The sequence below is a fragment of the Crocuta crocuta genome, unplaced genomic scaffold, assembly GCF_008692635.1.
Source record: "Crocuta crocuta isolate KB4526 unplaced genomic scaffold, BGI_CrCroc_1.0 scaffold382, whole genome shotgun sequence".
NCBI lineage: Eukaryota > Metazoa > Chordata > Mammalia > Carnivora > Hyaenidae > Crocuta > Crocuta crocuta.
The window spans coordinates 3,996,700-4,017,737 of NW_027531873.1; the positions used below are offsets into that span (position 1 = coordinate 3,996,700).

At 40.9% G+C, this 21,038-nt stretch overlaps 1 protein-coding gene across 4 annotated transcripts in view; it reads left to right on the forward strand.

The window, feature by feature from the left end:
• MPPED2 (metallophosphoesterase domain containing 2) overlaps positions 1 to 21,038 on the forward strand; it is a 172,430-nt gene that overhangs the window by 110,245 nt on the left and 41,147 nt on the right. The window contains exon 5 of one of the 4 annotated variants that reach the window (XM_077772880.1): positions 14,137 to 14,573. The exons of the other annotated variants lie outside the window; for them this stretch is intronic. Within the exon in view, the coding sequence (XP_077629006.1) occupies positions 14,137 to 14,155 (19 nt within the window). The 3' untranslated portion in view covers positions 14,156 to 14,573. Of the gene's footprint in view, positions 1 to 14,136; positions 14,574 to 21,038 lie in introns of those variants that run through there. 4 annotated transcript variants of the gene reach the window in all.

Below are 21,038 nucleotides of genomic sequence, written 5' to 3' on the forward strand. Positions count from 1 at the left end.
GGGGGTAATAGTCATCCAAATGAATATGAAGTAATATCTCATTATATATTTTATTTTTTAAATGGTGGTCACTAAATTCCTCTCATGACCAACTAATGAGACATAATCCTCAGTTGGAAGAAAACATATTATTTTATAAGATTGTTTAATGAAAAAAGTCAAGTTAATAGACTCAACATAGTGGTGGGACCAAAAAGTTATATGCAAAATGTGCAGAGGTTTTCTCTAAGTAGTGTGATGCTGGGAATAGGAGACTGAACATAACAGAATACTGACCCTAGAGGACCTCATAAGTCACTTGCTGAAGAGGAGACATGTAGATCATTTAACAGATTGTCACAGTGCTATAGCTAGTTTAGTAAGATTACTCTGGAGACAGATGCATGGTGACCACTCAATTCAGCTTGGGTGGTTAAGGAAAGCCTTCAGGAAGACTGAGAAGAATATAGTAGAAGATATTTCAGGCAGAAAGAGCTGCACATACAATGAAGGGAGGCAATGAAAATTTTAGGATCTGAAAAAATTCTATTCCCTAGAATGCAGGTATAAGGGGTCCATAATGGGTCTGATATGCCAAGTGTCAGAGTTTGGACTTTATTTCCTTGCTCTGGTGAGCCATGGAAATAAGTAGGAGAATTAGTTGACTAGTTTATCTTTTGGAAAGAGCTCTATCAACAGCATAAACTAATATGAAGGTAATGGAGAAGGAAATGAAAACAGGAGCAAGAATCAGGAATATTGTTGGAATTTTCCAGGAATGAGATGTTGAGAATCTTCCTTAAAACACTCTCAGAGTGTTTTAAGATGAGGAGGAGAGAAAGCCTCAAAACATGTTAAGAAGGTAGAATCAGAAGATTTTAGGACTGATGGACTAAGGGTAAGGGGGAAGTCAAGTTAGATTTTTGGCTTGCTGATGGACTAGTATTAAGGGATTCCAGTAACCTGGATTGTTAATTTATACTCTTGTTCTAAAGAATTGTACTGTGAGAAATGTTGGATTATTTGCCTAGGATATAGTGGGCACCCTTCCTCGGTGGTACACTGTACAAGGTACATTCTTTCATTGTCTTTAGAAGGATATTCGTGTAGAATCTCAGAGGTTGGAAACCTAGACAGGATGACTTGGAGCAGATGAGGGAAGGAGCAAGGAGAAAAGCCGCCATTGGGTACCAAGTGTGTTAAGCTAGAGTCATAAGAAGACAAGCCTGAAAGTAGAAATAAACCACCACACCCTTGGCTGGGTGGACTGGGAGATTTTTGGAGTATAGGTACAAGTAGCTCAGGACACAGATGATTTAAAGGAAACTGGGAATGATAGGAAGATGCAGGCAGGCTACTTTTAAACGGAGGGAGAGGCTTGTTTGCTGAAGTTCATGCTGAACCAACAGGGTAGGGAGTAAGTAAAAGGAGAATGTTTTCTAAAACCTTTTGTATCTGAATCATGAGCTGCCTACCCAGGTGTCCATCTCATGATGCACCATCCTATTTATACCTGAAAAGTAAATGTTAAAGGAAATTAAATCATAAAATTACATTAAAGGACATGCTAAGATAAAAGTGGATAGAATGATTAAAACGGACAGCTGAAAGAATTCAGTCACCAAGCACAGTATAATCACTCACAGGTAAGCAAGGCTCTTTGAGTTAAAGTGACAGCAAACCATAAATTGAATGTTGCCAGTTGAAGGACATGGTTCTAGTAGAGCTAGAGGCAGTTTCCATGGAATTCTCCGGGTACCCTCAAGGGCAGGACAGTGAACCCTAGATCCTATACCTGGAGAGACTGTGGGGACTAGGCTATGCCTTTCATTGAAATTTACTTGTTTTATATCATAAGGATTCATAGGTGCAGAGAGGGAGGGAGGGAGAGAGAGAGAGAGAGAATTTTCCTCCTAATCAGTGGAGGATGTGGAAGAAAGGAAGGGGAGGTGGGGAAGGAGGTGGGCAGCATCGCATTCCAGGGCTTACTGTGTGGCCTGCACTATTCCGAAAGGGCTTTACTTGCCTCTCATTTAGTCCTCATGGCCACCTGCATCTCAGAGGCCTCTGACTGCAGAGGAGGTTGGGATGAAGAGATACTAGCAACTCCCATGCTAATATACTTATTTGGAGAAGCAGGCCTAGACTTGAGTTTCTGCTGTGCTATTGGTGCATCTCTGTGAGTTTCCTCATCTAGGAAAAGGGAATCACGGTATCCATTCATCCCTATCTGGTTGTTTGTTGTGGGATTTGAGTGGGTTAGTACATGTAAACTAGCTAGAGCCATGCCTGTCATCCAGTAAGTGCTCAATGAATATCAGCCATTACTTTACATATTATTATTCTACATGACTTTTAATATTTAAAAAAACAAAAGCCATATTTTAAGACAAAAGTACATGATAAGGGAATAGAAATGTATACACATACAGTCAGTGGAAACTGTATTCCTTTTCTACTTCCATCAAAAGCTATTAAAATGTAGGGCCTGCTAGTGTATATTTATTCAGACATCAATCTTAATCAGCCCCTTTGCTACTTTGGCGGTAAGGGCATTGTAATTCTATTTTTATCGGTTCCTTCCTGTGCACCAGACATTCAAAATAGCATGAGTAAGGATCAAAAATATCTTAATGGATTTGGTTCCCAGAGATATCAGTGACCAGAGGAAGAGTTTTGCAGAAATTTCTTCCCGAGCTGATAAGGAAGGTAAGTGGGGAAGGTGTCAAGGGGGTGCGGGGGTCTGGCTTTGCAGCTAGCTGTGAGTCTCTGCAGAGCCCAAAGGCAAAGATCATGTAGCAGGGTGAACTCTAAGGAGCCTAGAAGGATGTGGAGGATTCAAGCGTAAGTGCTTCCTATTTTCGGATTTATGCTGGAGACCAGTGCTTTGTAATTGTTTAGGATAATCCTGCCCTTTCATGAGGTAATAACCATGTTTTTGATAAACACACTTCCTGACGTGATTGCATTACTCATACACACATACACAAATACAGAGGCTCCCATGCCGTTAGTAATTTTGTTTGGATCTCTTGCTTGACATCTTTTCTTTTTCTTCTCTTCTTTCTACTTCTCTCTTTATTTCATCCCTTCCTCCTCCTTCTGGCCCTCCTTTCTCCCCACCCCCCACCCCTCACTCTCTGCCTCTCAGTCCCGTTTTATATTCAGACCAGTCATGGTCAGAAAGTTATCAAAGTCTGGAAACTGGGATCAAAGGGAAGAGAAGATGCCATCAGAATATGCAGAACAACTGTAGTTCTTACATAAATGCATGTGATGCAGTTTCCCAAACTGTACTCAGTTATGGCACATAATGAAGCATGACATAATCTTAGGCAGTGCACAGATGAACATTTGTTCTTGAGTAATTTTGTATTTATTGCATGCATATTGTAAAGTGTGTGTGTGTGTGTGTGTGTGTGTGTGAGAGAGAGAGAGAGAGAGAGAGAGTATGTATGTAGCACACACACTTGTGATTTCATGGATATTATTGTTTAGGGTGAGGATAAATTTAAGTAATAAAAGTGAATCCATATGTAGAGAAATATTTAGTAAATATTAGTACAGGTGGTACACAGATGTGGCAAATGAATCATGACTCCAGCACATAAGGACCAAAGCTTGAGAACCACTGTTTAATATATGGCAGCTTTGACTTGAATGTGGCACCTCTGGGGAGCTCTGTTGCCTCTCTGTCCACCCCAAGTGATCTCTAAGAGGCATCCATGCCATCTTACCATGGCGTGGCAGTAGCAAGTCCATCACCGAGGCAAGGATTTGGACTATATCCAACCCCTCCCACTCTCAGCAATCCCACAGCTGCAGCTATGATGAAAGCCCAAGGCGTGAGCAATAACTCTGCACCAGCAATTTGAGGTTTTAAACATTTAAACATGTGGAGCAGGTGTGAATGTTATTCTGTGATACGCAGATGCAAGAAAATTTCACTTCATTCATATTTGTTTGTTTGGTTTTCGAGTTGAAATAAATCTAAATCTGAGCCCTTTCCCCTTAGCGTAGGATGAAATTAGATCTCACCCATGATTGAGGCTCCCTCTGCGTTGGCTCCCAACGCAGGGCCGTGGAGAGATTTGGGCCATTTGGAGGGGGCCCTGTGAATGGGGTCCACTGCTGATAGACCCTTTGCCGGCATTGCATGGTCTCTGGAAAGTGGAAGATGGCTCTGTTTTCCCTGACTTGGGCTGGAGGCTCACTGCCCTGAGGGACATAGCACAGTTGTTCTTCCTGGGGGTTTGTTACTACCCCACCCACTGCACCCCCTCATCCCAAATTCCAGCTGAGTCCTCACTACTTGAGACAGTCCTTCTATTTTCACCATAGAGGAGTCTACCTCTGCTTATCTGGACTGCTTCTGGTAATCCTTTGCCCCGCCCCTGTCCCCAAGGGCACTCACCCAACTCCCACCCACACAATGCATTGACCTAGCTTCGTGCCCTCAGTGAGAACAAAAGCCAGGGAGAGTGGGAGTAGTGGTGTTTCTGGCAACTTCTCCTTAAACCATAATGTACAAACACCCCTGAGGTAAAGGAACAAAAGGCTTTCTTTGAATAAGGTAGACAAAAGCAGAGGAAAACCAAATGGAGATTAATATTTCTGTTAATTATTCCATCATATGTGAAGATAAAAATTTGAAACATACAGGCTTAAAGTATTTGTTATAATCTCTCTCTCTCTCTCTCTCTCTCTTTCAATTCAGAGGCTCAGAAGTGTGTTCAAATAGATGCAGTATTAAACATGTTATCTCATTCTTACCAAGTAGAGTTAGCTCAGAAGCGAAGTATCAGAATGTCATGGTTGGACAGGCCTTAATAATGATCTCTTTCAAATGCATTTGAGTCCAAAACCTCAATATATTTCCTCAGTGGATGCAGTTTCTCCTGAGTGTACCTTATAAACTCAACTGTAGAGGTGGCCATGGCTTCCAGCAACATCACCTCCTTCCCTTGTCAGTCCAGCCCCATAGGAGGCAGCAGGAGCCTGCAATTGCTAAGTACAAGTTCCTCTTCTAACAGTTTTGAAGCTAATTCTCCATATTAATATTGATAGCTTTATTGAATTACCTGGCTATCACACATTACTCTCCTAACTGGGTCCTCATTCAAAGACGAAAATAAATCTATTAAATATCAGAAAATAAAATTCCTAGTCTATAAAATTTCATAAAGTAGTGCTTCTGTTTAGAAATCCATGAGACCAAATAATAATAATGTTCCCTTAGTCATTCAGCAAATATTTATAGACCACCTTCTTTTGACAGGCTTTGGAGCAAAGTCTGTGCTCTCATAGAGCTTCCATTCTAGCGAAAAAAAAAATAGATTGAAAAAAAAATTTATGTAAGAGAAAAATATCACATACTGGTAAGTGCTGAGCACAGGAATAAAATAGAACTATGTGTTAGCAAGTGGTCACTTCAGGAAAGGCATTATTATTACTTCAAGCTTGGGTTTAACTTTCAGAGACACTCTGTTCGCTGAGATCCCCTGCTTTTTCATGTGTCTTGGGTTCTACCCGCCGAAGGCCACAAACTATGAATTAGTGCTACATGTGGATCTCTGATGTATTGTTTTACATGAACAGTATTTTGTTTCAAGCAAATAAATAAATAAACAAATGAGTTTAAAGGTCTTCATGTGGTACACGTATGTTCCAATATGTCATAGACCCCATCACTATTTCCAAATGCTTTACTACTCCAGCTTCACTTGCTAACATGCCTACAAAAACTCTAAATGCAATTCCAGCCTGAATTACTTGAGATCTTCTTAATTTGCATAGTATCACTCTTCCTGTTTGATTGAAGACTTAACCATGTGCCACACTCTGTGCTAAACATTTTATGTCACCTTCACAACATTGTAGGAAAGGTATACTAACTGTCATTGTACAGACAATGGAGCTGAGACCCAGAGGTGACTTGCCTAGAATCACACAACTAAGTGAGTAGTAGAAATAGAAATCAGAGGGGCACTTGGGGTGGCTTAGTCAGTTAAGCGTCTGACTTTGGCTCAGGTCATGTTCTCAAGGTCCAGGGGTTTGAGCACCCACATTGGGCTCTGTGATGACAGCCCAGAGCCTGGAACCTGTTTTGAATTCTGTGTCTCTCCCTCTCCCTGCCCCTCTCCTGCTCACACTCTGTCTGTCTCTCTCTCTCTCAAAAATAAATAAATATTAAAAAAAAAAAAAAGAAATAGGAATCAGAGAATTAGACTCCCATTTGCTTAAAATAAAAGCTAAGCCCTAAACTGAGTAGGACTGAACCATCTTAGAATTACTCAGGCATCTCATGGGTGTTAATATTGGCTTCCCAACCCAGTAAGTTCCCTGAGAACATCCTCATTAAAAGTTTTGCACCCTCCTAATAAAAACTAAAACACAATAAATGATAAAATNATGTTCTCAAGGTCCAGGGGTTTGAGCACCCACATTGGGCTCTGTGATGACAGCCCAGAGCCTGGAACCTGTTTTGAATTCTGTGTCTCTCCCTTTCCCTGCCCCTCTCCTGCTCACACTCTTGTCTGTCTCTCTCTCTCTCAAAAATAAATAAATATTAAAAAAAAAAAAAGAAATAGGAATCAGAGAATTAGACTCCCATTTGCTTAAAATAAAAGCTAAGCCCTAAACTGAGTAGGACTGAACCATCTTAGAATTACTCAGGCATCTCATGGGTGTTAATATTGGCTTCCCAACCCAGTAAGTTCCCTGAGAACATCCTCATTAAAAGTTTTGCACCCTCCTAATAAAAACTAAAACACAATAAATGATAAAATGATTATTTTATAAATCATAAAAGTGAATTGACTCAAGATGAGCAAGATAAAATAACTTTGTATATTCCTACAGTTTACTCTGAACTTAAAGAGAGTTTTTTCTCATAGGCAGGGTACCCTCAAATTAACAGGTTTTTGCCTGGTGACACAAACCACAAACATTTATCTAGATGATTGAGAAAGAGATAGTCTAAATTAGTGAAAATCCTAAGTTTCAAAATAGCTTAGTTTGGTCAAGTTCATTAAGAAACTGAACATAAAAACTTTCAGAGTATTATCGTGACAAAATGAGAAAAAAAGATGTGTGTATGTGTGTTTTGTTTTCATTGTGTGTTATCAACTTCTTTTTCTTGGGAAGGACTATCCTTTATTCTGAAGTTATGTTCATCTTATGTTTTGGTCTTTAATGTTTGTCTAATGAAATGTAGATGATAAGTGGTGAGTGTGTGTGAATGTACATGTTTGTGATTTATCATCTTTTCATGGTAGAATAAAAAATATGTATGAATACCCAAAACATTCCTTGACATTTTACTGGTCATGAGATCCAAAAGTCTGGTAACCTCTGGTTCTAATAAAAGGTCAAACCGAAGAGGCTGATATGTATTTTTCATTTCACATATTTGTAATGAGTGTTTGCAAAGTGAAGGCATCTTAAATATATATCAATTATATATAATTAATATATATTTATATTATATATTAATTATATATAATTATATGTATACAATTATATATATAAAATTTGATAATTAATCAAATTTTTATTGAAAGCTTACTGTATATTGCTTATAATCTAATAGTTTAAATGTTCTCTTTGAGGATGGCTGGGAGTCTCATTTTGTAAAGTGGCCAACTCTTGATTTCCACTCAGGTCATGATTTCACTGTGAGATCAAGCCCTGCATTGGGCTCTGGGCTAACAGCGCAGAGCCTGCTTGGGATTCTCTCACTCTCTCTCTCTCTCTCTCACTCTCTCTCTGCTCCTCATAACTCACATGTGCATGCTCTCTCTCTCTCAAAATAATAATAAATGATCTTTTGAAATCTTGTTTCTTTAAACACCATGTAAGTTTCAACATAGCCCTTCCCTGACATCCAGTTTCTAAAATTCACTAGTATAGGGTCCAAATTAATAATATTTAACTCTACTGAAAATATATTGTAGTGGCTCCTGGGAGGCTTAGTCGGTTAAGCATCTGAGTTCGGCTCAGTTCATGATTTCACAGTTCATAGGTTCGAGCCCTGAATGTGCTGACAGTTCAGAGCCTGGAGTCTGCTTTGGATTCTGTGTCGCCCTGTCTCTCTGCCCCTCCCCAGCTTGTGCTTGTGCTCTGTTTCTGTCTCTCTTAAAAATAAATGAACATTGAAATTTTTTAAATATATAGAGAGAAATATATAATATTTATTATTATAAATAATTTAAAAATATATAACTGAACATGTGTGGCTCAGTTGGTTGAGCATCTGACTCTTGATTTCAACTCAGGTCATGTTCCCAGGGTCCATTTTGAGCATGGGGCCTGCTTGAGATTCTCTCTCTCTCTCTCTCTCTCTTTCTTTTTCTCTCTCTCGTCTCTTCTCTCTCTCTCCTTCTCTCCCTCCCTCCCTCTACTCCTCTACCCCACTCCAGCTCTCTCTCACTATCTCTAAAAATAAATCTTTAAAAGAATAATAAAAAATTAAAATATATAGTCAATAATACTATAAACTTTGTAAGGTGACAGATGGTAGCAGACTTACTGTGGTGTATATAACACTTCAGTCATAATATATCAGTGAGGATATTTATGCTACAAGTGATGGAGAACTAAACCTGAGCTGACTTAAACAAATGGAAAGTATTGGCTCATGTATTTAAAAAACAAAGTAGATGTGGCTTTACAAGAGGTTTTAGTGTGGCCTTCACTTGTGAGTGGGCTACTGTTCCTCCCTTTCCATTCCTTCTCTGTTGGTGCCGTTCTTGGGCATTCTGCCTCCTCATTTTTTCAAAATGAGTGTCGGTGCCTTTGAGGGACTAAGTGGGAGAAAAGAGACCACATCTAGGAGAAAGGCAGACTCAGTAAAATCCTGAAGCTTATTCTGCATATCTCTAACCTTGTGTTAGTTACCAGAGCCAACTGAATGGAATGCACCAGCGGCCTTAGCCTGGGTTGCAAGTTCTACGATGCTTGCCTGGAGTGCAGTCATTTCACCATGGATCTCCAAGTGGAAGCCAGGACTGTGGGAAGAGGAAATGGAGGAAGGAGCATGGGAAAACAACTAACAAATGTCCACTCTGAGCTATTGACTGGAGACAGGAAGTGGGCAGCTTTCCTTTGATGTTTGTTTCCTTTATAGATTTGCAATTATTTGGTATATCTTTTCCTCAATGGTTCTCAGTAGTATATTGTAACTGATATTTCAGAATTGGCCTGAATAGGTGGCCTTTCTATACAGAAATCTGTACAAAGAAAAGGCATTAGGGATTTTTAGCCTCTTCTTTTATAAGTTTACCATTCGCATAAAAAATCGACAGATTCTGGGGAGCCTGGGTGGCTCAGTCGGTTGGGCATCCAACTTTAGCTCAGGTCATTATCTCACCGTTCAGGAGTTAGATCTCCATATTGGGCTCCATGCTGACTGCTCAGAGCCTGGAGCCTGCTTTTGATTCTGTGTCTCCCTCTCTCTGCCCCTCCCCTGTTTGCACTCTGTCTCTCTCTCTCTCAAAAGGAAATAAACATCAAAAAAATTTTTTTTAATTGACAGATTCCATCTCATAGTCACTCAACTATTCTTAACAATTTTATTTCATTTTTTCCTAAGCCACAGGTTCTTTAGGAAAATCCATCTTTCTTCTCTCCAACAGTTAGTTCTTTTTTCCTCAACTGACTCCTTTCTGTATGAACTTTTTCTTTCCAGATTTAAAATCTCTTCATATGTGCCTTTTTAGATTTCTCATTAAACTTTCCATCCGTCAAATAAATACCAGATGACAGAAACTATGCCCCTTTCCATACTTTTTGCCATGTGGGTAATAAATACATCTATATATTTCAGTTTCCATCAATTAAACATACTACAGTGGCTTTTTATTTATCTGTTAAATGGGAGTTAGAGGGGATGGGAATGGGGTATTATTGGACTCCTTGTTTGCAAGTACTTGGACATTAGTAAACTTCTCTCAGAGATCCAGTCCAGGAAAATAGATTGAGGGCCAGAAATAGAAACAGGATTTTTTTTTTTACCCTAAATGAAGGAAGTCATTGTTTAAAATAATACATAAAAGAGATTAATTTTCCTTTTCCTTTTTAAGAATATTTCTTAACATACTTTTAAAAGACCTTTGGTATTTTTACCTTATTTTAAATTTCATGTATTATTTAGGCAGTGACTTTTATGCAAAGCATATATTGAAGTCTTGTTATTCCTTCGTGCCCAAGTTGAATCTGTAGGGCCTGGCTAATTTTTTTTTCTCTTTCCATATAGGTCATAGAATAACATAAATGAGTTTGTGCTGGGGGATAGTGCTTGTAGAATTTGTTTTGTTTGCATTCTGCTTTTTGCTGTTGTCTGTTTATTGTCAAGTTAAAGGAATGTTTTTATCTTTGATTACTCCCTGGAAATGGGGACATCTTTACCCTGGAAAACAGGGGTCATGAAGAATAGGTGTTAAATGTGAATTTTCTGTTTTATGTTCTCAAAATGTGCCCAGACAAGAGCAGAGCTTTTCAAGTCCCTTAGGGCAGATCACCGTAATTGGTAACTGCAATATTTCCCCGCGTGTCCCCTAACATTCCGCTTCCCAGGCCTCTGAATCTGGCAACACTTGAAGGAGGCAGACAGGCTTGTTGAATTACAGTTGATAAGTTGATGAGATGAATTTATGCAGGACCGTGAGGGCCCAGCATCTCTGCCTGACTGTTTACACAGGATAATCTCCTGAAACATAGCTGAGTTTCCATTTTTGATGGGAAATATATGGTGCTTACCTTCAGAATCTGAAATGAAACTTGGGGGAAAAATTCTGGAGATTAAATTGTCAAGATGATTTTTGCTTAAATATGTAAAGGCCGAAAGAACATTTACTCTTCATAAAGAAGATTTAGCCATTGTAGTGAACTTCCAGGGAACATTTTCTCTTCTTTAGGGTCCTTTTCATCATATGCCTGCCTCAGGGTGCTGCATTTTGTACTTCTTCAGAAGTCAGAGCATCCTTTCCATTCCAGCAGGAGTGGATTTGCTGGCTCTCAACTTTGCTGTGGCACAAATGATGTGCTGAGTCTCATTCAGTGGTGTCTTTGGTGCAACGTCATCATTTTCCCATCAGCTCCTTTTTTTGTGTATGGTAAAATACACGTAATAAAATTTACCTGGTTAACCATTGTTAAGTGAATAGTTTAGTGGCATTAAGTATACTCATACTGTGCAGCCATGACCACCATCCATCTCCAGCACTTTTTTGTCATCCCAAACTGAAACTCTATAGTCATTAAACAAGAACTGCCATGTCCCCCTTCCCACAGCCCTTGGCAACCACCATTGTACTTGCTACCTCTAGGAGTCTGACTACTGTAGGTACCTCATATAAGTGGCATCATATTGTATGATGTCCACATATGTACAATATGTGTCCTCTTGTGTCTGGCTTATTTCACTTAATATCTTAAAGATTCATCTATATTGTAGCATGTGTCACATTTTCCTTTTTTTTAGGCTAAATAGCATCCCGTGTATGTACACACCCAATTTTGTTTAATCGTTCATCATGGACACTTAGGCTGCTTCTACCTCTTGAATATTGTGAATAGTGCTATGTGAACAAGGGTGTACAATAGCTGTTTGAGTTTCTTTTGGGGGAGGAGGGCCTGAAGCCAGAAGTGGAATTGCTAAATGATATGATAACTCTAGATTTAATGTTTTGAGGAATTGCCATACCATTTTCCACAGCAGCTACACCATATTACGTTCTTACCAACAACACATACAACATCATGTGTATTCAGCAGGTATAATTCTTACCCCGCTTTATCCCCCAAAGACTGTTGGACTTCTTGTCAACAAAAGGTTTTTCTCCATTTTGTGTGAGTAGGATGGGAAATTGGGCTCTATATTTACATGGTGACCAAGAGAAGCAGATGTGGATAAAAGGGGATAAAAAGACAAAGCAAAACCCATGGCATAACGAACACTGAGAGAAAGAGCCCGCTTTCACAAAGAACACAGGATACTCTGCATTTAAACAGAAACTGCTGGGGACTGGGTGGCTCAGTTGGTTAAGTGTCCAAGTCATGATCTCATGGTTTGAGTCTGAGCCCCGCTTTGGGCTCTGTGCTGACAGCTCAGAGCCTGGAGCCTGCTTCGGATTCTGTGCCTCCCTCTCTCTCTCTGTGTGTCTCTCTCCTGCTCACGCTCTGTCTCTTTCTCTCAAAAACAAATAAATGTTAAAAACAAAAATGTTAAACAGAAACTGCTGTATGCAGTGTGTAAAACTCATTGGTCCATTGTTGTTTCACTTTAGGGTGCACCTGGTCTTGGTTATGCCAAGTACAAAATGCTCCGTGTGCCTCTGTGATGGCCAAGACTCCAGTGTTTTCTCTTCCCTGCACTAGTGTCCATGTGGGCTCTAAAGTGGAGCAGATGCTGGGTTGACTCTCAAATAAAGACTCTTTCCTGCTGTATGCCTCTGGATAGTTCAAACGATGTCCTTTCATTTCTGGAAAAAGAGAGTGTCAGTTTGGCTTTCTGAAAACAGTTGCCCCCTTTGGGCAAAACTAATTGTCACAATACACATGTTCTGCTCAGAATCTCCAAAGGGAAAGAAATGTTTGATACCGCTATATGTAGACCAACCTACCATATCATATGGCGGGTTTGGGGTGAAGAGGAGGGGGCAGGACAACGTCCCCTGCAGTCTCCCGTAACTCTGGAGACTCACGATATATCTTGGAATAATAAGACCCAGAGAAGGAGCTTCTGTGTGAAACTTTGTGGATTTGAAAACAGTTATACTGAATATTTCATGATCTTCTTGTCAAGGCCTCTCCTTATAACATGACCCAAAGGCTCTGCCAGGCCGCCTTTCTTATGAAGACTTGAATATTTCCAATTGCAGAAAAACCTCAAGAGACGCAGCATTTCAGAAGCCATAGTTTAGCTTTTATTTTGTCTGCTGGGATGTTTGTGGGTTTTCTTATTATAAAATGAGAGTTGTCATAGTGACTTTGTCTATTTCAAACCAAATATTCCATGGCCCCATAAAAGTCCCACTTGAGGAAATCGGATTTATTTATGAATGTGCTAACATTGTGCACAGACAGTAGTACAACACTGATAAACAGGCATCTTTGGCGTATGGGATGTTTGGGTAAGTTTGCATTTCTGAAGATTAAAAAGAAAATGCTTGATTTTAAAAACTGGGCAGAATTGCCCTAGGAATTTTAAGTCAGGGTCGTCTAGTGTCTCCAGGTGATCATAATTAAGAAAATTTTATTGGCCCCACTCACCTAGCTTTAGAACATGTGGTTCCTGAATACAGGCCTCTCAGCCTTGACCTCAGTTTTTGCTAATCCACTGCCAGGTCCCTACCTAGACATGAATCAGAATCTTTGGAGGGAGGGTGGGGAGCAGGAAATCTGCACTTCAGCAGGATGATTTAGTAGGGTGATTTTTATGCCCACTAAAATGTGAGAACAACTGGCTTTGAAGCTATAGGTGTTTGAATGGGCTGTGTATTTATTCCCAGAGTCAGTCCTTGTAAATCGACTCCTGATGGGAGGCATCTTTCTGTGCCTTTCCTATAAAAGTAGAGGGCAAAGTAACGTAATATGCTCTTAATTCAGGATCTGTGTTGGTTGGGATATGGATATTGTGGTTTTTACTGATTTTTAAGTATTTTTCCCTTAAGTATTTTATTTCAAGCTCATTCTGCTCTACATTGTAGGAGGAAGGTTGACGTGAAGCCCAAGGGCACCCCAGTTATGTACATGTTTACTTCCTAGTCATATAATCTTATTTATTTTTTTAAGTTTTTATTTATTCATTTGGAGAGAGAGCAAGAACAAGCTTGGGAGGGGCAGAGAGGGAGAGAGAATCCCAAGCAGACCCTCCACTGTCAGCCCAGGGTCCAAATTCACGGACCTTGAGATCATGACCTGAGCCAAAATCAAGAGTTGGACACTTAACTGACTGAGCCACCCAGGCACCCCCTACTCATGCAATTTTAGATGTTCCCTTGTCCCCTTGGCTTTCACTTTCTTCATGTGTAAAATGAAAATACTAATTTATCTGTGAGTTTCTTTCCATCTCTAACATTTTATGTTTCCTTATTTTATTTTTTAACTTTTTCTCTCCCAACCTCAAAACATTTTCTCGTTCATGGAACTGAAAAGGACCTTGGAGATCCTTTGATTTTCACCTCTCGTTTGGTACAAGAGAAAACAGACTGAGACAGAGATGGGAGGTGCTGCTTCGGAAGAGCTGGAACAAGAGCCCAGGACCTTAGCTCAAATGAGGGCTCCTTCCATGGTGACATGAATCACGGTGACGTGAATTGCTTGCATGTCACAGAAAGGACTCCATTCGGTGCTGCAACACCAGAGGTTGCCCTGGGCATTGGGAAATTAGGAATTTAATGCACATTGGCTCGTCTGTGTCATCAAACTGTATCTTTACTCTGAGAACATAGATTCTGGGAAGACTCAAACATGAGTGAAGATGCAAATATGAATATGGCTATCCACAGCTAAACACCAAGTGACTCTTGTTATTAGCTCCAGAATGCCAAACGCAATAATGTACACATTTTATTGCGATCCTCGAGTGTATTGGAAAGAGCATGGCTTAGGACTTAGAACTGTGTTTGAACCCTGGTTCAGTTATTTACTAACTGGGATTCTGAGCAAGTTACTTTAACCTCTTGCATAAAGGTTGTAAAATAGCTGGTTTGCAGATTAAATGCATATGTAAAGATTCCTGGAATTTAGTGGGCACCAAGTAAATGCTAGCTTTCTTCTATGGTCCTTTGTTTACTTCTTGGGACTATTAGGGTCTGAAACTTTACAAACTTGGGGCACATGTCAACAATTTGAAAATGCCAAAGGATCATTTTAAGCTTCTCCTGTGACTTTTGAAGGATATCAGCTTTCAGCAATTTAAAAAGAAGGGCCTGTTTTGAAAAATCAGAAGGTCAAAATGCCAGACTAATACATGAATGAGAAACTCCTTTTGAGCTTTCTTATTATGCATTTATGTCATCATTAAGGACCCCAGTCCCTGAGAGAACTTTGTCACAGACCAGGGCATAAAATCTCTCCCTCGTTTAGTCCCCACTTTTTCTTGCTGTCAGAGTTCCTTTAGAACATGTCCAAGCAGCAGTGCTGGGGGGACATTCTCAAAGCATGTCGGTTTACTCCATAAATGCTGGTGAGTCTTTTTCATAGGCAGACTGAGACCATATGAGTGAGCTCCCTCCCCTTAAAGGACAGAGAATAAAATTTATCAAACCAAGACTAGGAAGAAAAATGACTGCGACCAGGAACTGAATTTTCTTTCTGTAACTTACTCCTCTCAATGAGGTATTAATTTTCACAGGGGTATAGGTCACTTTTTCCGGGTGTGAATTAGTTCCTATTGCTATGTAGTTGACAGTCCAGATAGTTTTCCTACATATTGTGGCTGATGAATAATTAGTGCTCACATAAGTGCTTTAAAGCTGCTGGTGAAAAGGTTCTTATATATGAAACTATTATGGCACTGTCTCAGAAATTGGAAAGGCCCCCAAGTAGATATACTGTACCTACAAAATAAATTGGAGGAATGCTAAAAAAAATAGGAAGTAGAGGCTAGGTCATTTGTTTTCATTCCTGTTTCCATTTGATTTTTAGGATTATAGAAGCTCAGGATTGCATATGCCTTAAAGTTTATCTAGCCAGCCAGTGCCTCTACCAGCAGACCTCACCACTAAACACACACACGCACACACACACACACACACGAACAAGAGTGACAGAAACAGAGAGAATATGAGTAAGAGAATGAGAATGGATGAATTCGTCTACTCTCAGCTGAATCGCCCAAGTAGTAAATGGAATGTGGCCAGGACACCTGTTACCCCGTATATGGTGAGGATTGAATTTGCTGGTTGCGCGTTATTGGGTCCTACTTCCTCTTGTACTTGCCTGCTGCTTTTCCTCTCAGATGAGACCCATTTGTCAGGCAAGGCTAGATGTTCTATTCCCGTATCCTTTGGTTGAACCCATATCCATCTATGCCTTACTCCACAGGTCACAAGGAGTTTGGTGTTTTCCTTAGTTGTCTCTTCTCCAGCTGAATTTTCCCCAGATTCTTCATTTGCTCCTCACTTTAGGGGATGACACACAAAACAGAAGGACCTGCTACAAGGCATCCTCCATTATTTATATGAGTGTAGGTTTTCTATAGAGAAATAATATTTATAAAGAACAATGAGAGGCCTATCTGGAGAGAGTTTTAAATTATTTTTTAAATTTTTTTCAAAAATTTTTTCAAGGTTTATTTTTGAGAGACAGAGTGTGAGCAGGGGTTGGGACAGAGAGAGAGGGAGACACAGAATCCGAAGCAGGCTCCGGGCTCTGAACTGTCAGCCCAGATTCTGACGCAGGGCTCGAACTCATGAACTATGAGATCATGACCTGAGCTGAAGTCACATGCTTAACCGACTGAGCCACCCAGATGCTCTGAGAATTTTAAATTCTTACAAATTATGCTCTACTTCAAAGGTAAGACATAGAGGCTTTGAACTCAGGATGTGATGAAACATTACCCAGGCCAGTGTCCCATCTGTGCAAGAGTGAGGAAATAATAACAGAGTCTCTTGGTCAGAGCACCAGTTTGTCAGTCTCCAGGAGTGGAATGGCTGGCAGGTTCATGAGTTCTGGATATGCACAAAGACTGTTCTCATCTTGGGAGGACTGTCCAGGTGAGGAATCTTTACCTTTGTGAGTGGGGAGTTCCCACATCTCATCATGTTAAGCCAGGCTGATCTGCACAGGGATGGCTTCCTGGGGGGAATAGCGATGCTTAATTGATTTACACTGTTGATGAAGCAGGCAGCCGTGCCTTCTGATTACTTCCCATCCCATATGGAGAAGAAGGCGTAGGTTGTAGAAGCTGCCTTTTGATATTAAGAGGAGGAAGAAAAAACAAGACATGGGAGTAACCTAAGGGCATATACTTCACTTTTTAATTTTTTTAACACCATGAAAATCAGCTTAATGAAAAACTAGTTTTTTGCTTTACATATATATTCTAATAATATACATACAGCTATTGCAAAACTCACTCCGAAAGACAGTCTTTGATTCTTAAAAACAGAGGGAGGGAAGGAGACAGAGAGAAATCAGATATCCATTTTTTCAGTGATAATTGTCCATACACCCTCCTAATTAGCTTTCGGAGAGGGTCAGTGGCAGAGCTTTTGGGTCCCCTGTGGCAGTGCTGTGTGATGGGACAGAGGGAACATGGGCCAGCACCCCTGAGGGGAGAGGGGTGGAGGGTGCCAGGCTGGTTCCCAGGTCTGTTTGCTCTGAGCACCAGCCTGCTCACTTGTCATTGCAACAATATGTAGTGACATTTCAAACCGCTAGCATGGAAACAAGGTAAAAACTGCTTGGGACAACTGGGAAATTTGATTTAGACAGAATGTCAGACCTTAGTCTCCAGTGTAAATACTAGAGGCTTTGCTCTGTCCAGTTATGCAATAGCATTTGGTGTGAAATTAAATCAGAGGCCAGTGAAAATCCGGGTAGGATCTAAATGTGCTGAGTACATTTAGGTTTCTACCCTAATTTAGGAAAGTATGTTTCTGCCCCCTTTTGACACCTGTAAGTACCTTGAAGAGGCCCCAACAGTCTTGAGTATGCATGTGATGGTTAGGTTCTCTATCACAAATAAAAAATGCAGTTTGTGTGTTTCTTTGTATTTATTTTTTTAAAGCACCTTGGTCTTCAGAATCTGGCTTGGCCGCGGTTGTTTTGATTTGCCCTGCATCCTAACCTATATTTTTGAATAAGCAAGCTGGACTTGTGAACTGTGTGTATTCACAAGCCATTGTATTCATTTTTTTAGACACAAGATCTTTTTAAAATAGAGAACAGGGTCATTTTCATTTTATTGCCAATCTCTTTTATCTTTAAGGGATCAAATTATCAAATTTGAGGAAACTTTTTTTTAAATAGGTCATGAGTTTCAAAGATCATCTCGTCAGCAAAAACATTAAACTTGTAAAAAAAAAATTTTGTACATTTCCCCTCTAGTGAATTCTCTACCCACCTCCCCCCACATACACATACACAAACACCCAGGGAAAATGTTTGCCTCCCCTTCCTGCTATTCAGCACTGTGCATTGTTAAACTGATGCTGTGTGTATACACATCATGGTTATGGCTGTAGCCCGACTATTGTTGAAAGATGTTAGACAGCCATTTATCACAGTACGCCAGTAAACCCATTGTAAAAATGTCCCACTAGTTAAATGAGGCTTAGATTTAATGAGGCTGTAAGAATGGAACGGGTTTTTGTCATACTGTAAATAAGGTTCCTGGAGCAATGTCATTGGGATTAAGGTGCAGATTCCTTTTGTTTTCAAGCAACAATGGTCTCCTTGCTAAGGTAAAAAGAAGCCCCTTCCTTTTTAAAGGAATCTTTTGAAGAAGTTGTTGCCTGCTCAAAGAAATGCATGAAACAAAGGTGTGTAGCATAGAGACAAGATCGGAGATGACCTCTCTGGGGGGAAAGAAAATGACACTCTCCTGACCTCTTTCCTGTATACAAAAGCACCAAGCAACACCGGAAGTTGCCTTGTTGATCCCTGTCATGTGCAAGTGGTCTTCAAATACTGTCTGGGTCCCACCTCGCTGAGGGCAAAGCTGGCCCCAGAGAGACCAAGACTGAGATTCCTGGCCAGCCTTCGCAGGGCATGATGGAGAGTTAGACTGAACAAGAGGATGGCTGCCCTTGTGAGCCAAGTGGGGAAGCTCCAGGTTGAAGAAACAGTCTTTTTTTTTTTTTTTCTCAATCTTATCCGTGTCCAGTGAAATCTCCCATTGTAAAATCACAGAGCAAACTGTGGGAAATGACCAGAAATTTTGGTGCACTCAATTTTCCCCATAGGAAGGGAAAATCAGTTATTTTCCTAATGTGTAAGGAAACGAATTCAGTGAGAGTGCCACCATGCATGGCCAGAAGCAAGTACAAGGGGTGTGGTGTTACTGTTGGGGCTGCAGTACACTATTTACAAAAATAGCCAGTCTTGAAATTGCTCTATTGGAGAAAAAAATTTGCCCCAGAAATAAAATAAAGTGGTCTCCATCTTCATTTTGCTATGGCCCCTGCAAAGCCTCAATTCAAGGAGATTGTTTTGAAGAAGACTAAATGGATAACCTAGAGGCCCCTCATCCACCTAGGCAGCTTCCGGTGTCTTTCTGGACCAGGATGCCCTGTGGGTGTGGAGGCTTTCCAGACGGAGCCAGCAGCTTGATGTGACGGTGGTACCTCTTTAAAGCTTGCACCCCAAATTCTCTTTATAATGGAAAGGTTTGAGGAGCTCTATTGCTTCTATTTTGGTTGTCACCAGAGGCTTAATTTTAGCTCCTGGTAGTTTAGCTTTTTCTATTTGTTTAATGTTCTGAATAGGAAAAAAAAAAAAGTTCAAAGGGTTGTGTTTCCCTTCATTGCTCATAGCACATGACTGGATTGTACGTCCTTGCAGGGAGCGCCTGCTGACTTTATCAGGAAGCCACTTTGGACCAAGTACAGTGCATGCTGGACCTCCTCGGCCGGGAGGATATCCTCTCTGTCATGTCTCCATCTGCTGTGGCCCCCAAGGTCCTTCTTTCTCAAACCCCACTTTTCTTGTAAGTCCCTGACATCTTTTTTGCAGAGCCGTATGGAATGATGTTGGCAAAGAAGCGTGGCAATGCTCTCCTGCTTCTTTCCTCCTCACAGCAACTTTTATGGGCCCACACTGCCAGACAAAATGTGTTTCTAGAGACATCTTAAGGCAACTCCTGTTTGAGTCAGACCTCCAGGACAAAAACTCCACTTCCCTGAGGACTTAAGTTATGTATTCATTCACAAATGTTTATTGGGTGCCTTCTGTGTGCCAGGTACTGTGTTAAGCTCTGGAGAGACACACAGTGAAGCAGGTATGATTCCTGCCACTGGAGAGCTTCATGCTAGGACAGGGATTCACAGATTCTAGCAGGTGTGGGTCACACCACATCCCCAGAAGTTGTAATTTGGTGAGTTTCAGTAGGACCCAGGAGACCTCATTTCTAACAAGAACCACAGATAATCCGGATGCAAGGACCACAGGAGAAACCCTGATTATAGTGAGAGGGGAGGAAATGGAAATATTTCCAGGAATACAGAAACAGCCTGAATGAAGGTCCCCATGGAATGCTGTAGGAACAGAGAAAGTATTCATGCCACAGGATGGGCCAGGACAGGTCCATAGACGCCCCTAGATAGAGTCTTGTTTAAGCCAGACCTTGAAGGATGACCCAACCTTGGCCACTTGGCAGTGCTGGGGACAGAAGGCCTTCAGAACAGGAAATAACAAGATCAAGGAGACCGAGGTGACAGGGTAAAGGGCACAGAGGGCCCAGCGCAGCCAGAGCACTGGGTGCAGGCCAGGACTGTGTGTGAGAACTCAAGAATTTGGGGTTTATTCTTAGGCAGTGAAAATCCCTTGAAGAATTTTAAGCAGTGAAACAGTCTGACTCCTGCTTTCCTTCTGTAGTGACCAGTTGAAGTGGTTGCAGGCAGCATTGTATGAACAGAAAGGGGGAACTAAGAGGAGGCAGGAGACAGGAGCCCTGCTCTGGCTCCCCTGCCCTCCCCACGTCCCTTTGAGGCAGGCTTAATTGGTGTGCTTCTATTCCCAATTTAAGAAATCAAGGTTAAATGACTTGCCCACGATTACATCAAGTTACATGGGGAGCAGGAACTAGGGCACAGGTCTCCTGCCTCCAAACCTCCAGCTGGGTCTCCCACTGCAGCCTGCCAGTCGGGGAGATAAAACAGTATCCCGCCCCCACCCCTTTAAATTCTGTGATAATGAGGCCCACTGCACAAAGCGATTGTATTCTTTTGAAAGTTCCTTTAACATTTATTGGAACACACAGGCAAAATGGTAAAAGTTAAATCCACTTTGTGATAACAGGCTTCTTTTAACATTAAAATAGCATCTCCCACGCAGTGATGGGGGTGGGAGGGTTCCTGATAGATTCTAAATAGACGAAATCTCTGGCC